Genomic DNA, 16,913 nt, shown 5'->3' with positions numbered 1-16,913 from the left:
CCTGTCTGGATGTTTTCAGGGCAGACTTATGGGAATGTGGAGTCCAGATCCCACTGTTCTCAGATGGGAACTGAGGCTCCAGGAGAGAGGGAACAGAGCCAATTTCAAAAAACTGACAACTTTTGTCTCTCTTATGTGGGCTTCAAACACAGCAGAGATGTGCTCACTTAATAAGGAGGAAAAATCTGGGCCAGTGGCTGGTGGGTTTGCATTGTGCCTCCCTCAACTCCCCCTACACCCTAGTTCTGGAATTCTCACTGGAAGGCAGGAGGGCTGGAACCCAGTTTGGCAAATGCTCAGCTGAGAAGGGGAGCTGGGCTGGCAAGATAAAGCTTCACAGAAACAGTTTTGGGGGGCCAACATAGTTGCCTAGTGGGGCAAGGAGTCAAGGAAGATAGTGGCCCAGAAACTTTGGAAACCTCCTCATCTCTGGGGGTCAGACGACCTCCCCCAGAAAATTGCACTATTTCTATCTACTGCTTTAAAGCAGTGGGGTAGCCCTGTGGCACGAGCTCCAGTGGTCGGTGGGCCCTGAGGTGTGGGCTGGGGTCCACAGTGAATGTTTCAGCTGTATTCCTGTAGGGGATGTGTGCCCAGCTTCAGGCCCTCCTCCCTCGTTCACCGCCAGCACCGCCAGGCTCTGGGTGGAGAACTTGCCCACACCCCCTAGTCTTTCCTTTGCCCACCCAGGGAAGGGGCTTCATAATTTTTATCAAGACCAAAGTACAGGCATAGGCTACCTGCTCAGTCCTTCCCCTCCCTTGGCAACGTGATCCACATTAATCATGCCCAAGTCTATGCACTGAGATGCTCCAAGGTTGAAGGAATATGTAGGGACATCAGGTGACTCCTTTCATTTCACAGATGGGGATGCGGCCTGGAGGGGAGCAGGGAAGGCGCTTGACTGTAACAACCTCTGTGTGATTGTGTGATCGGGCTCCCAGAAGCAGCGGAGGATTGAGGGGAGGCAGGGAGAGGAAGGCCCTGAGGCAGGGGTCTCAGCTGAGGCTGAAGGAGCAGTGGGTCCCTGCATGTGAGGGGTGACAAGGTGGGAGGCCTGGGGAAAAGCCTGCGCCACTGGCCTCTCCAGAATAGACCAGCTGTGAGGCTCCTGCATGCAGCCCTGGGCCCAAAGGCCACAGAGCTGGGTGCAGCCACCTCTCAATGCTCACAGGTTGCTGGGGGATACAGGAAGAGAAACCCCAGCTCACAAGGCCTGGACCAAAGCAGAGAGGCCTTGGCATAGTCCTGCACTGGGTAGCTTCATGGAAGGTTTCCCAGAAGGGCATAGTGTGGGGCTCAAAGTGGGCAGATGGGAGATAAGCATTCCCTGCAGAAGGAACAGCACCCATGAGGTGAGCTGTGAGGACAGTCAGGTCTTTATTGGCAGATGACATGGTAGCACTGGAGCGATGATGGAGAGTAGGTGGAAGTCTATGTCCCCTCCCCCATCTGTTTTACAACTCACTTGGAGGCATTATTTGGAAATGAGTTTCTGCAGCTCTTTTCAAGGCTCCCTGGGGCAGCCACTAGGGTTTGTAGGGTTGAGGAAGGGACAGGCTGCTCAATGGGCAGTGGAGCCCTTGTTTTGGGCTAAATGGGGCTGACCACGGCAGCATTTGGGCGGGGGGGGGGGGGGCGGGGGAGACAGGATGCGGCTTGAGTGAGATACAGCAGGCCTCCTTGGTGTACAGGGCATTACACGTTCCAGGGGACTTGGAAGTGGGTCCCTGACTCACAGACACTCCCCTTTCCCGAGGAGCCACCACCTTGATCCCCCAGCTGGCCTCAGAGCCTGACACTTCCAGGTTTCTTGTTGGGGGGGGGGGGGGGATGGGGGCCGGGCCGTGCAGGCTGTACTCTGTTCTCCTGTGGGGCCTCCAGCCTCCCTAGACACAGCAGGAGCCCAGCCTATCTTGTCTCCCTCTCTGGTCTTGGGAGACCCCCATTGTCATGTGAAGCCACAAGGTAAGCCCTAACTGGGAGTGAATGTGTGGCTGACTCCTGGGAGATGGCTGGCCCAGCACTGGCACACCCAAGGAAGCTAGGGTCTGCCCTCATCTGTAAAATGAGGGAGGTGGACTAGATGCTCGTGGAGACCTGTGCCCTTGCCCTCTCCTGACCATGTATGGTGTGGGATCTGAGAGCTAGACTCTAAGAGCAGATCTGAGCACACCCAGAAGCAGAAGAGATATTCTGTGCTGGGAACTCAGGGACGGGGGTCACACAGGAGCTGAGGGGTCGTGACAAAGGCCAGGGCCTGGGTGGGAGCAGTAGTTGCTCAGATCCATGAGGGAGGCCCCAGCTCATAAGGGAGGCAGATGAGACCTTCTGGCTTTAGCTGGAGCCACACCACCATCCCCACCCCCAGGACAGACACAGATGTGGGGTTCCACGCCCTTTCATTGAGGGAGCTGGAGCAAGACACTCAAGAGATTTTTGTGGAAGAGGAGCATCTCACTCCCACCAAGATGGGCAACACCCTTCCAGCTTCCCTTTGAGCTGAATACTTCCTCTTTCAAAATGTGACCCCAACCATCACTCCTGTACTTCTGGAAGTAAATCCTTGCTGCCTAGGGCTGAAGGGAACAGTACCCGCCCCTACCCCAGGGCGGTACCTAGACTAAGGACCTAGACTAAGATGCAAAGCAGTCCTCAGGTATCTTGATTAGCAAGATGGCAAGCAAGGGTGGGCTGCCCCAGAGGACAAGAGGCCAACCATTCTGTGATGGGAGAGGAAGGGAGGATGCAGATCCATGTGGAAAGTGCCAGCTGACTGCACTCCATAGCCTTGGGGCCTGGGTTGTTCTGCATTTGCCACAATCAGAGGGCACATGGGACTTGTCCTCGGCTTTAAGCCTGGGCTGGGAACCAGGACTTTCCTGCCCCTGCCTGCCAGGTGTTCACGGTGACACCACAGAGGTACCACATTGGCTGGACCACTGAGAGCCATCTCAGGGAAGGAGCTCATGGACACAGCAGACCCCCCTCTGTACACACACAGCCCTTGTCACTGCCTGTGGCTCAAAGGCAGGATTGTTCCTCACTCCCTCCAAAGGCTTGGTCCAGGTGACAATGCTGTTCCCTATAGCCCCTCAGCTTTCAAAAGCAAATTCACTTAAATTACATGTTTAAAGAAACAAAAAACCTTCCATCTAAGGTGATCTTGCCTAGAGAGACTGAACAAGAGCAAGGGGGTCTCAAAGGCACAGAGCCATTAGGCATCCAGTGGAGTCCCCTCCCTGTGCAAGCAGGTAAAATGCACTTGACTTCTCCCACAGGTCAGGCAGTACGGGCTGGCCCTTTGCTTTAGTCAACACACAAGTGCTGGCCCTGGCTGACTAGGGCCAGTTCCAGGCATAGGAATTCCTAGTGCTAGTGGCTGGGTCTCACTTAGGTGGAGATGCTGTAGGGGCTATGGAGCCTCTCACACCGTGGGCTAGAAAGGCATTCTAGCCCAAGGGCACCTGCTCTGAGCAAGCAACATGGCAGCTGAGGCCCCTATGGCCCAATATGGGTGCAGAAATTGCCCACTGTCTTATCATCTCCACAAGGGAGCCCCTGCACTTGACGGGAGGGGCCTTGGATCAGTTAGACTCCAGCACACTGGGCCTTGATACTGATTTTATTGTTGACAGTGCCCCGAGGGCCAGGACCTTCAGTGTCCCTGCAAGGTGCACTAAACACCTGAAGGCTTTCCAGAGGCACTATTCCATAAAACATGAATGGCTTCAAAACTACAGGCCCTGTGTTGTGTCCAGAAACTGTTGTGGTGGAGACCTGGGTGCCTAAGGAGAGCAGAGGCTAGACACAGATTTGAGGGACGTCAGGGCAATATAACCAAAAACTCTGCCTCTTGTGTACCTCCCCACTCCCACCTGAAAGCTGTCCAAAAGTTCCAGAACAACAGGACTTTCCAGGTCAAGAAACTAGGGAACTAGGGCAGGGTTTGATCCTGGGGAACAGGGAAGTGAAGGCTTCCTTTTCCCAGGGTACCCTTTGCCCATCTGGTAGATGGAGGAAGGTGGGGCTGGGAGAAAAGCCCAGACCCAGCTGACTCTCCAACCTCTAAAGCAAATCAGATTTTGATCCCGATCTCTCCCTCCCCTTCTCCCCCTGACCCGACCCCAGCCAGCCTGAGCCCAGCCAGCCTGAGCCCAGGCAGACTTAGCCTACGTGGTGGCCCCGCCCCCGCACGTGGGAATGGATTCAACTCTGGGTTCCCGCCAAGGGCACAATCGTGAACCTGCCCTGGGAGGGCCAAGCTGCAAACGGCAAACGTTGAATGGGAGGCTCCGATTTGAGTCTGATTCCTGGGTCTGTGGCCCCGGGCAGGATGCCAATCAAGGCTGAGGCTTCTGCTGGGGGCACAGGACAGCCAAGACTAGGCAAAAGGACTCTAAGAGTAGGTTCCGGGAGGGCACCCCTCCCGCCCTCGGTTCCCCAGTCACTGTCCCGGCCCTGCACCCACTCCTCCGCAAGCCAAGGAAGCCCGAAGCAGCAGCAGCCTCCAAACCGTTTATTTCTCCGGACCTGGAGGTGGGGGTCGCTGGGGGCGAAGCGGGCACAATACTGCGGGCAGCAGGGCCTTGGTGCAGGCGGGTAGGGCCAGCGCGGCCCTCAAGCGAAGGTGGAGTTGTTCCAGCCCACGTTGGCCGCGTTCATGTCGTAGTAGTTGATGTAGATCCTGCGGGGCGTGGAAGCCAGATTCAGCGGGCTGCGTTGTCACGGGCCTTGGGCTGCGCCCCTCGGCGCCCCCACCGCCCCTCGGCGCCTCCACAGCCCCACGCACCTATCAGGGCTGACGCGCAGGCGCTCGGCCAGCAGGCCACACAGCAGCTTGCTGTAGGAACGGTTCTGCGCGCCGCCGATCTTGCCGATGCTGTGCAAGCTGCAGAGCGCGCACGGCTCGCTGGAGCCGCCGAAGACCATGAGCTGGTCAGGGACCACGTGCACCGCGATGTACTATGGGGAGACGGGGTGCGGTCAGCTGGCCCGCGAGCCCTCGCCTGGGCCCGGGCGGCCACCCATTCCATCCCTTCCCTGCCCAGAGCCTCGGCCTGGAGTCGCCCCCTCCTCGCCCCCAAGCCCGGGACCACCTCGTCCGGCCCGCACCCCTTCTCCCTGTTCTCTCCTGGCAAACCTGGGCCGGCTTGCCGGTGGCCTGCGCCAGCTGCTGAGTGAGCTCGGAAAGGAGCCCGTCCGGCACGGAAGCGCGGGGGACATTGGTGTTCACCACGAACATCGGCATGCTGGCGAAAGAACGGCGGGGACGGGTGCACAGAAACCCACCAACGCGCGAAAGGCTGCAGCACGGTAACCTGAGCTACGTGACCGCCGCCTGGTGCCGCCCAACAGGAAGCTGAGGCCCCGCCTCCTGTGACGCCACAGCCGGCGGACGCCCCGCCTCCGGACGCCCCGCCTACGTGCGGCTGTAGGGCCCTCCCGGCTGGTGGGGCCCTTCAGTGTTCGGAAGCGGAGGCCCCGCCCCTGTGCGGCCACAGCTCTCTCCTGACTGGTGAAGTCCAGGCTGGCGGAGACCCTGTCTTGGCGGAACTTGGGTTGCTGGCTTCTTGGTCCCACTCACCCTCTCAAAGCCGTTCTTCACGCGGCGGCCAGAAATATTCCTATCCTTCGTTTCTTCGCTAGTCCTTTACTTTAGTCACTGACGTTTATTCAGCGACGTGTGTGTGCCAGGAGTTCGAGATGCAGCAGTTAACTGAGCACGTGGCCCCTTGCCACCCGCCAGGAGCTCACAGCCAGCAAAGTAGATGAAGTCCCAGCCCATTCCACCACACGCACCGAACCTTTGTGTGCCCTGAGTTTCCAGGGCTACATGTTCCCCAAGGCTGTAGTCCTGGGCCTGTGTGTGTGTGTGTGTCTGTGTGAGAGTGATGGGGAAAGGTAGGCATTGCTGCAGGTAGAAGGGGGCAGCCAGAATAGAGTCAGGGGCAGCATCCAGGTGCCTTCCCTGCACCCTTGCTCTTTAACGTAAGTGAGCATGCTGGGAGGTGCCAGGGGGAGGGGCAGGGAATAAGAGATGAGGCTCAGGCAGGGCTCCATAGGCCAAGCAGTTAACAGCTCTGTCTCGGAGCCCCTGCTCCCCTGGGCAACTTCTCTGCAGGTCTGGGAACTTTAGCTCCTCGGGGGAAGCCCCACCATAGTTAGGTCCTCTAGGAATGCCCTCCCTGAGAGTCTTGGTGAATTCTTTCCATCCCTTCCACCAATGGTAAGCTCAGGGGGCATCTAGTGGGTAGCAAGCATACAAGAGACACAGACTGAATACTGGTTGAATGAACGAATGGGTGAATGAAGACAGTCATGACACGGCAGGAAGAGGATAGGGCAGTGGCTGGATTGGGACCCTGGCCAGGCCTGCAGGCCTTGCCATCCCTGGGAAGAAGGGCTTGTGGCTACGTGGCCACCCCACTTCCACTCTAAAGAGCCCCCTCTGGTCAGGGTGCTGTGCTGGGGAACAGATCTCTCTCAGGTGCTCTAAGGGGCACACTGTGTTTGGCCAAGTCCTCAGAGCTCTCCAGGAAGGTCCTGTCTTTGGCATCTGGCAGGTGCTATCCAGTTAAGGTGGCACAGCACACACTGGCCTTGATATGCTACAGCAAGGACACTTGTGCCTGTGGGACCAGCCAGTATCCATTCAAGTAGGTCCCATGGCCCAGTTGTGCAATACCCTGCAAGTGTTTGTTCCTCCACCTAGGCCCCAGGCTGCTTCCTCACTCTCACACCCTATGCACAGGCCTCCTTACCACTGATGGACTGATGCACTCCACACCATGTCGACAGCTACCCCCCTTCCGAGCTCAGTAGCCAATTCAGCACCTTCTGCTTCCTGTGTCCAAATCCAAGTGCATGACTATTCCTCCCACACCTGTTGGCCTGCCAGTGAAATGTACTTCCCTCCACTGTCACCCTTATCCTTCCCTGTCTCCACCCAGCCCATCACCACCACCACCACCTTAGTTTAAACTAGCTGGCTTCACCTTTGGCCTAGCATGTACCCTGTGATAACGCCATGGTGGACTGTTCTTCCTGGGAGAGGAGTCTATTTCCCTGCCCCCTGCCAGCGGACCTGGCCACATGACTTACCTTGCCCAATGAAATGCAAACAGAAGTTACGTAAGTGACTCCAGGAAGAATATTCAAGAGCCTGCACCTGCACCCGGTTCTCTGAGATGGTGGAAGTGTGACAAGATGGATCCACACCAGCAAACACCAGCAATGCCCCTGTAGGTGAGCCACTGCGATTTTGAGGTTTACTGTAGCATAGGGCAGTCTTTCCTAATCAGGACAGCCTATTTACTAATTACCCTTCCCTTTCCCAGTAGCAGTCAGTGCCATCTTTCTAGAAGGGCATCTGGGGAGGTGATATCATTCACAGGCCCACCCCTTACTAGCTTGGACACTTGACTCACCCCCTCTCTGAGATTCAGTTTGTTCCCCCACCTGTTAATTTGAAGATAGTAGTGTCCACCTTACAGAGGAGTGTTCTGAGGACCAAGCGGCCTAAATACTGGTGATAGTCCCCGCTGATATTAGAGGTAGTACTGTCACAATGCCCCGGCATGTCACAATGCCCTGCCCCACAGTTTGCACCCCTCCCCCTTGGTCCCTGAGTCTGTGCACTGTCCTTAGGGACCATGCTCCTGACTCTTGGCTCTGGCATTGGTCCTGAAATGTGGTTTGCATGCACTTTACCTCATCTACCTCAGTTCCTTGGGAAAGTCCCAGAACCCCTGGCTTTAATGTGGTCCTGTAACATGCTCAGCACCTCTCCTTCCTTTGAGGCCATGACCTTATTCCTATTTGTGCATTAATGTTTCCTTGCTAGGTGGTAAGCTCCATGAGAGAGGGGACTGGACTGTCTCTTTTTGGCCATCGCTGTTTGCCCACCTCCTTGACCCATTATTACCTCAGTGGTAGGCAGAGGGCCTCCAAAGATGTCCATGATCTAACCCCTGGAATCTGTGAATGTTATGTTACACGGCAGAAGGCACCACACAGATGTGATTAGAATTGCGGACCTTCAGGGGCGCCTGGGTGGCGCAGTCGGTTAAGCGTCCGACTTCAGCCAGGTCACGATCTCGCGGTCCGTGAGTTCGAGCCCCGCGTCGGGCTCTGGGCGGATGGCTCAGAGCCTGGAGCCTGTTTCCGATTCTGTGTCTCCCTCTCTCTCTGCCCCTCCCCCGTTCATGCTCTGTCTCTCTCTGTCCCAAAAATAAATAAAAACGTTGAAAAAAAAATTAAAAAGAATTGCGGACCTTCAAATTGGGGGGTCATTATGGATTATCTGGGTTGGCCCAATGTAATCACACGAGCCCTTAAAAGCAGATAATTTTTTCCAGCTAGACTCAGTGAGATGCGGCAGAAGGGGAAGTCAGACTCAAAAGCAGGAGAAGGACTTGATGCGCCATTACTGGCTCTGAAGATGAAGGAGGCTAGGAGCCTCAGTCATACAACCACAAGGAACTGGATTCTGCTAACAACCTGAATGGACTTGGGAGAAGTGGGTTCTTCTCTAGTTGACCTAGGGACACCTTGACTTTGGCCGTACAAGACCCTAAGCAAAAGACCCAGTCACTTGATGCTGGACTTCTGACCCACAGAAAGTGTGAGATAATAAATCTATGTTGTTTTAAGCTGACAAATGTGTGTTGATTTGTTCTAGGAGCAATAGAAAGGTAATACACTTGGCATTGATAGGGGCTTGATAATTATTTGCTGAACAGCAGGGACACATGCACTGGGAGGTGTCGGCAGGCTGCTGAGCTGCCTAGGATCATCTCCCCTTTCCTCCTCACTGACCGAATCTCAGTTCTGTTTGATTAGAACACTCGCTACCCCAGGGCCCCTGACAACCAGGCATGGCCACGTGAAGCTCATGCCATGTGTGGGGTTTATGGGGAAGCAGGTGATTGCTAACAGAGGTGCCACCCTTCCCTTTTCCTCCTGCCCACTCCCCAAACTTGGACATGACCCCCAGATATGCAGCAACTGTTAGGCAACCATGAGCTGGAAAAACACAGGCCAAAGAGCCAGGAGTGGCAGCCCAGAGGAGCCTGGGGCTCTGAAAAATAAACCCCTCTCTGCTCAAAGCACTGCTTATCAGGGTTTGTGTCATTTGCAGCCCCAGTGCAAGTCCTGGCTCCTGCAGAGGACTTCCTGAGTGCCATGTCCAGGCATTCTTACTGCAAGTGTTTTTGCTGCAGGCATTTTCATGGCAAACGTTTTTGCCACATCAGTGACCGGTCACAAGGCAGTGTTGCCATAAAAGATAAAATCAAGAAAAATAAAAGAGGGACATTCATTAAAAAGGACATAATTAATGAAACATGAAAACTGAATAATAAAACTACTTGGCTGAGAAATACAAAATTTTTGGATACATTTATTTTTTTTTAATGTTTACTCATTTTTGAGAGACAGAGATAGAGTATGCACGTGCAGGAGGGGCAAAGATGGGGACAGAGGATCTGAAGTGGGCTCTGAGCGGACAGCAAAGAGCCCTATAAGGGGCTTGAACTCACAAACTGTGAGATCATGACCTGCGCTGGAGTTGGACGTGCAACCAACTGAGCCTCCCAGGTGCCCCTAATATATTTGAATACATTTAAAACGTGTGTAGATTCTATGCAAATAACTGATTTTATTTTGTGGATTGTATCTATGTATGCTTTCAAGATCTTTCATTCATAGTATTGCACATTTTTTTTTTATTCACTCATTAGGCATCACAGTTTTTCTTTTTTCACTAAACTTTCGTCCTTCATTAAGAGAGATATCTGTTTCTAAACACTAGGGTGCATTTTGTTCGTTTTTATTTTGTTTTTACTTTTTTTTAATCTTTTAATGTTTATTTATTTCTGAGAGAGAGACAGAGAATGAGCTGGGGAGAGGCAGAAGAAAGAGAGATGCAGAATCTGAAACAGGCTCCAGGCTCCAAGCTATCAGCACAGACCTGGATGAGGGGCTCGAACCCACGAACTGGGAGATCATGATCTGAGCCAAAGTCAGATATGCAACTGACTGAGCCACCCAGGCGCCCCTGTTTGTTTGCTTTTACAGGTGTATTTTTGAGAGACAAGGAGAGAGCATGAGTGGGGAGGGGTGGTGAGAGAGGGAGACAGGATCAGTGGCAGGTTCTGTGCTGACAGCAGAGAGCCCTATGCAGGGCTTGAAGAACCATGAGATCGTATATACATATACATAGGGTGTATATCACATCTTTATCCATTATCCATTAATCAATCGATGGACACTGGGGCTGCTTCCATAATTTGGTATTGTAGATAATGCTGCTATAAACATAGGGGTGTATGTGTCCCTTTGAATGAATGTTTTTATATTTGGGGGGTAAGTATCCAATAGTGTGACTACTGGATAGTTCTATTTTTATTTTAGTTCAGTTTTAGTGGGTTTTTTCTTTGTGAAAACTTGTACATTGTTATTTGTTCTTGGTATTTTGTCACATATCCATTCATAGACCTTCCATAGTTCTATGGGAAATGCAGTCAATACTCTGCACCCCTGTATAGACCATTATGAAGGCTAAGATTCATATAATATACAAATGGGAACACTGTGTCAATGGAGAAACAAAACCAAACCGTCAACCAGTTGATAAAACCAAAGAGCCCAACCAGTTTTTGTTTTTTTGTTTTTTTTTTTTTTTTTTTTTTTGTATCTTTTACAGCAAAATTGTTTCACAGCCAATTAGTTATGTGGTGAATTGCTTACGGCGAAGATGCTTACAGGAAAACGACCTAGAACCGTCTGGTGGGTAAGGACTGCCAGGCACGAAGCAGCAGGGAAGAAAACCTCCCAATGTAGGGACACGCCAGCTGGGTAAGGGGGAATATGGCCCACGCAAGCACTCAGCAGACTCTAAAAGCAGGGAGCATTTCTGTGGGCAGGATCTGAGTTACCTGAGCTGGAAAGAGGGCATAGGGAGGACAGAGGCCTGCTGGCACCCCACTGTGGGGCTACCTGCTCTTCCCCTTGCTGCCTCTCCCCTGCCAGCAGCCCATGTCCCGGGGCAGTCCACCCTTCCACAGCCTCCCACGAGCCTCATTTCCCTCAGCATCTCTCTCCTGGTCACGCAAGGCTCATCACCCCTACAGCAAAAACCCAGCCAGCCCTGAGCCCTCGACAGTCCCTGAACTCATCAGTCCCATGCCCTTGTTCACTGAACACATTGTGGTTTACATGTGGTGAATACATTCAGTGAACAAAGACAAGCGAAGATGATTCCTCCCCACCTCATTCCTGCTTCTGGTCACAGTGGAAAGAGACATGGGGGTCAGCTGTACCTGAAGGTATGGGATTGCAGAGGGGGGTGTCTGCCAGGAGACCACCACATGGCAAAGAAAGGGTCCAGGTGTGGTGGGGAGCCAGCAGTCACAGCCAGTTCTCCCCACAGTACCCTGAGACACGGTCCAGAGAAGGTGATCTGGGTGAAGTCACTTCAACTCTCTGAGCCTCAGTGTCAGAATTGGGGGTGAGGTGGTGACTCCTTTCCCATAGGCTTGTGTGAAGATTAAAGAGGCTAAAAGGACAAAGTGCAAAGTCCCTGGCTTATAGTAGGTGCTCAGTGAATGCCTGAACTTACCATATTGTACCCAAGTGTCCTGGAGCAGGAAATGAGCTAATAGACCTCAACCCCAATGGTGGACATGCAAGCCAAGAGGGTGACTGTGCTCTCCTTCCCTGGTGTCCAAGTCCTGTCCCAACCCACCCCTGTCCTCACAGGATCCTTCAAAGCCAAGGCCAGGCTGCTCAGAAGGCCCCCAGGCACTGTTCTGCTCCTGCTGCTGCATAGTCCCGCTCAGACTCACATCCACGAGAGCTCACAGCAGCCTGTCCCAAAGGTAGTGTCCTGGACTTCTTGGAAATCCTTATTTCCCAGAGGACACATAAGCATGCACCCTGGTGGCAGGGCACCTTAGAGAGTATGAGGTCACTGGTCACTGGAGTGTCATGGGAAGAGACCATGGGAGGGTCTGGCTCCCTATAATTACAGGATAAATTCCCCACCTGGCCTTCAGCCCCCCCCCCCCCCCACTTCACCTTAGAGCTCTTCTGCCCCATGGATGCTGGGCTTCCCCGCCCACACATCCGCTCTGTCCCAGGGCTTTCCCATCTCCATTCAGTAGCATCTATGGCCCTCATGAAGTCTTCCTGACACCTCTAGCTGGAAACCTACCCATCCCTAGGCCTCATCACCCTGGGACACCATGGACACATTTTCATGGTCTGCCTCCAAAGAAAGCCGAGTATGTGTGTGTGCGCGCACACATGCACAAAAAGTTGGCATCCACCCCTGGAATGTGGCTCCACTGCTGGAGCCACAGGGATGAGACCTGGGCTCCCCCTCAGCATCCTTGTCCTTCTTTGAGTGTCTGGTTCTCCCTAACCTTTGATTTCCTGCTGCCTGTAGAATGGAGCCAGGGAACCAGCAGCACAGGGACTCTGACCTCCTGCAGGGTCTGTAGGAAGGGCCAAACTGTGGACTCTCTTCCCTCCTGCCTCTGCAGAGCCTTAGCTGTGGCCCTTTGGCCTTGGCCTCCATGCCCTGCCACCAGCCCTGGATCTACCCTCAGCACTGGCTCAAGCCCCAGGTCCACCACTAACCCATAGTGTCACCATGGACCCTTCAGATGGCCTTTGGACCTCCCCCACAGAATGGGATCAGATAGCAGAAGAGCCAGGGCCTGGAGGCAGTGTACTGCAGTGGTCATGACCACCCAGGTTCAGTCCTGGCCTACCACCTGGTGGTGTGACCTTGCTCCTTGGATAAGCCACTGCCTTCATGTGCCTCTCCTGCTCCTGTGTAAAACAGGGATAATAAAAGCACTTATTTCTGGGGGCATTTGCTCAGGTTAGAGGTGCCAATGCTTGTGAAGCACTCAAAATAGTCTCAATAAGTGGAAAAGCCTCCATAGATGTTGGCTCAGAATGGTGTTGTTGATGCTGTGGTTGTGAGACTGTTTGACTTTCTTCAAGGTGAAGGTCACCGCTTCTTCCCAACCCTGGTGCAGCCTGAGGACAGGCACAGTGGTGGACACCTCGGGATACAACAGGCCCTAAGAGAATAAACTGGATAAACTGAAGGAATCAATGTAATCAATGGATGATTCAGCTGAGGCATGGAGAGGACAACCTGTGTCCCAATAAGAGGGAACCAGAGTGTCAGGGTCCAGAGAGGAGTGGATGAGGATGAAGGCAGGAGAATCAACTGCAGCCCTTTGGAAGCCATGTGGCCCTGACCCTTGAGAGCAGGGCATGAGAACTGGTAGCCAGGTTTGCTGGCCCAGCAGGGAGAGGCTGGGCCCCAGAAGCTGAGACTCAAAGCCCGGGTAACTAGCAAGCCAGGGAGAAGGTGTGTGAGTCAGGAGAGGGAGCTAAGCTGGTGCTCTGGAAGATGGGAGAAGCCACACTGTCTGGGGTCTGGGCAGGTGAGTCAGAGCTGGGGGGCCTTTGTCTATGGAGGAGAGCATTTCAGGGGGGTTGGGGACTGATAGATATCAGTAGACAGGGATGGGAAGGGGCTGGCTGGTGGGACCTCTCCATCAAGGGTGGTCTGAGGGCCCAAGGTCAGGGACTCACCCACCAGGCAGGCCTCCCCGTCTCTGCAGTCAGGGAGGAGGTAGCAGAGGCTCTCAGGAAACAGGGGCAGTGAGACAAGCTGGAGCAGCTCAGGCACCAGGCAGCTGGCAGGCAGCAAGGCCCAGGCCTGCGTGGGTTTCCCAGGAGCTCCCTGGGGAGGCAGAGGAGAGTCCACGTCAGATGCATCCTTGCTAGAACCCTTCCCTTACCCCTTGTTCTCTTGCCTGCAGGCCTACAGAGGGTCCGCATTGTCCTGTGCTTCTTCCTAACCAGCTCTGGATCAGGATGTCAGCCCAGAAGAGGAGCAGGAAGTTTCTCCTGTCTCATAATGCCCTCACTGTTTCCCCAGGGGCCTAGGCCCTGCCCCTCCCTGTCTTGAGAAAAACAAGGCTCTGAGGCTGACACCCTCCCACAATCCCTCCATCACCATCACCCCCTACTCTGTGCAGCCTTCGCTCTGCCCCCTGCCCTATGGAGTCTCACCAGGCAGTTCACACTCAAATGGGAAGGCTAATAATAGCCTTGGCCCAAACTGGCAGATTTCAGGCCACGGGATTTGAAAAATCATTTGAGGACAGAAAGACTTACTGGTGTCCCCAAACCCTCCATGCAGGTTGGCATCCAAGTTGTCCAAGTCTGACCCGTCCCATCAGGATCCCCAGGGTTGGGAAGATGGCTGAGGCCACAGATTCAACCCTTATCTCATACCATAAACAAAAATTAACTCAAAATTGATCATCAATGGGGCGCCTAGGTGGCTCAGTTGCTTGAGTGTCCAACTTTGGCTCAGGTCATGATCTCATGGTTCAGTTAGTGGGTTCCAGCCCAGCGTGGGGCTTTGCACTGACAGCATGGATCCTGCTTTGGGATTCCCTGTTTCCCCCCTCTCTCTGCCCCTCCCTACTCCCTCAAAAATAGATAAACATTAAAAAAAATTTTTTAACTGTTAAAAAAAAAAGATCAACATAAATATAAAAGTAAAAGTTAAAACTACCAAACATTTAGAGGAAAATCTTTGCAATGATAGACAAAGACGTCTTAGGACACAAACTGCATTAATCATATGAGATAAAACTGATAAATTGGACTTTATCAAAATAAAAATTTCTGCTCCTAGGCACTATTAAGAAATTAAAAATGTGGGGTGCCTGGGTGGCTCAGCCGGTTGGGCGTCTAACTCGTGGTTTCAGCATGGGTCCTGATCTGGCAGTTCATGAGTTCTCGCTATCAGTGCGGCCTATCTGTGCTATCAGTGCAGAGCCTGCTTGGGATTTCTCTCTCCCTCTCTCTCTCTGCTCCTCCCGGCGCTCTCTCTCTCTCTCTCTCTCTCTCTGAAAAAAAAAAATAAACATAAAAATTTTATTAAAAATATCATTAAAAAGGTAAGTTACAGACTGCAAGAAAATATTGGCAATACATATATCTGATAAAGTAATTGCATCTAGAATGTATGAAGAATGTCCTCAACTCAAAACTAATGCAAACAACCCAATAAAAAATGGTGAACACTAGGGGAAAATCTAGATGATCAACCATGGGTTTGGTGATGCCTCTTCAGATATGACACCAAAGGCACGATCCATGGAAGAAAGAACTGATAAGCTGGACTTCCTTAAAAGTAAAAATTTCTGCTCTGTGAAAGACACTGTCAAGAGAATGAAAAAACAAGCCACAGACTGGGAGGAAATATTTGCAAAAGACATATTTGATAAAGGGCTGTTAACCAAAATATACACAGAACTCTTAAAACTCAGTAATAAGAAAATGAACAACTTGATTTTTAAAATGGGCCAAAGACCTTAACAGACACCTCACCAGAAGATCTACACATGTCAAATAAGCATATGAAGAGATGCTCCACATCATATGTCATCCGAGAAATGCAAATTAAAACAACAATGACATATTGGGAGCCTGGGTGGCTCAGTCAGTTGAACATCCAACTTCGGCCCAGGTCATGATCTCACAGTTTGTGGGTTTGAGCCCTGAGTCGGGCTCTGTGCTGGCAGCTCAGGGCCTGGAACCTGCTTCAGATTCCATGTCTCCCTCTCCCTCTGCCCCTCTCCTGCTCGCGCTCTGTCTCTCTCTGTCTCTCAAAAATAAATGAACATTAAAAAATAAAATAAAATAAAACAACAATGAGATATCACTAGCAGTTGTTAAATTGCCAACATCCAAAACACTGACAACACCAAATGCTGAAGAGGATGTAGAGCAATAGAAACACTCATTCACTGCTACTGAGAACGCAAAATGCTACAGGCAATTTGGAAGATAGTTTGGCAGTTTCTTACAAAACAAAGCATACTCTTTTTTTTTAAATTTTTTTTTAATGTTTATTTTATTTTTGAGACAGGAGAGACAGCATGAACAGGGGAGGGTCAGAGAGAAAGGGAGACACAGAATCTGAAACAGGCTCCGGGCTCTGAGCTGTCAGCACAGAGCCCGATGCGGGGCTTGAACTCACGGACCGCGAGATCATGACCTGAGCCGAAGTCGGATGCTTAACCGACTGAGCCACCCAGGCACCCCTAAAACAAAGCATACTCTTATCCTGTCCTTGAGCAATCATGCTTCTTGGTATTTGCCCAAAGGGGTTGAAAATGTATTTTGACACAAAAACCTGCACGTGGATGTGTATACTAGCTTTATTCATAATTACCAAAACTTAGAAGCCACCAAGATGTCCTTCGGGAGGTGAATGGATAAATAGACTGTGGTTCATCCAGACAATGAAATGTTATTCTGTGCTAAAAAGAAATGGGCTATAAAGCCACGCAAAGACTTGGGGGAAACTTAAATGCATATTACTAAGTGAAAGAAGCCAATCTGAAAAGGCTACATACTGTGCAATTCCAACTATAGGACGTTCTGGAAAAGGTAAAATTATGAAGACAGTAAAACCTCCCTCATTGGGTGCTAAGGATCAGTGGAAAGGGAGGGATGACTAGGTAGAGAAGAGCACTTTTAGGATGGTGAAAATACTCTGTATATACTACAGTGATGGGTGCGTGTCACTATACATTTGTCCAAACCTATAAAATGTAGCACACAACATGGCTGCTGGGTGCTAATGATGTGTCCACGTAGGTTCATGGATTATAACACATGTACCACTCTGGTGGGGGATGTTGATAATAAATGAGGCTATGCATATGTGGGGGTAGGGGGTATTTGGGAAGTGTCTATATTTTTCTCTAAATTTCACTGTGAAATGAAAACTTCTCTAAGAAAAATAAACTATTTTTTAAAATCTTTTTAAAGATGTTTTAAGTTTATTTATTGTTGAGAGA

The 16,913-nt window shown here is 51.8% G+C and overlaps 1 protein-coding gene across 2 annotated transcripts; it reads right to left on the bottom strand.

The window, feature by feature from the left end:
• Nucleotides 1-4,504: 4,504 nt before the first annotated feature.
• Nucleotides 4,505-5,369, bottom strand: MIF (macrophage migration inhibitory factor). Of its 2 annotated transcripts, none has more exons than XM_025933300.2 (3): nt 5,144-5,369; nt 4,793-4,965; nt 4,505-4,687 (listed from the first exon to the last, which is right to left on the bottom strand). In XM_025933300.2, exons 1-3 carry the CDS (start codon nt 5,249-5,251, stop codon nt 4,621-4,623), a joined length of 348 nt encoding a protein of 115 aa, XP_025789085.1. In that variant the 5' UTR covers nt 5,252-5,369; the 3' UTR covers nt 4,505-4,620. The 2 variants fall into 2 exon arrangements, with proteins under 2 accessions (XP_025789085.1, XP_086538509.1); XM_086682383.1 differs by having other exon boundaries at nt 5,116-5,257.
• Between the last annotated feature and the right edge of the window lie 11,544 nt (nt 5,370-16,913).

This window comes from Puma concolor, chromosome D3, assembly GCF_028749965.1.
Source record: "Puma concolor isolate L17-30 chromosome D3, mPumCon1.1.hap2, whole genome shotgun sequence".
Taxonomy (NCBI): Eukaryota; Metazoa; Chordata; class Mammalia; order Carnivora; family Felidae; genus Puma; species Puma concolor.
Note: the sequence above shows the minus strand (reverse complement) of the source record. Positions and strands in the feature narration are given on the sequence as shown.

What these genes read in the sequence shown, in the direction of transcription:
- MIF (XM_086682383.1), bottom strand. Translation starts at nt 5,226, where the DNA reads ATGTCCCCCGCGCTTCCGTGCCGGACGGGCTCCTTTCCGAGCTCACTC. An exon ending in GGAGAGAACAGGGAGAAGGG is followed by an intron (nt 4,966 to 5,115) that starts GTGCGGGCCGGA and finishes GTCTCCCCATAG; the next exon opens with TACATCGCGGTGCACGTGGT. An exon ending in CTGCGCGTCAGCCCTGATAG is followed by an intron (nt 4,688 to 4,792) that starts GTGCGTGGGGCT and finishes CACGCCCCGCAG; the next exon opens with GATCTACATCAACTACTACG.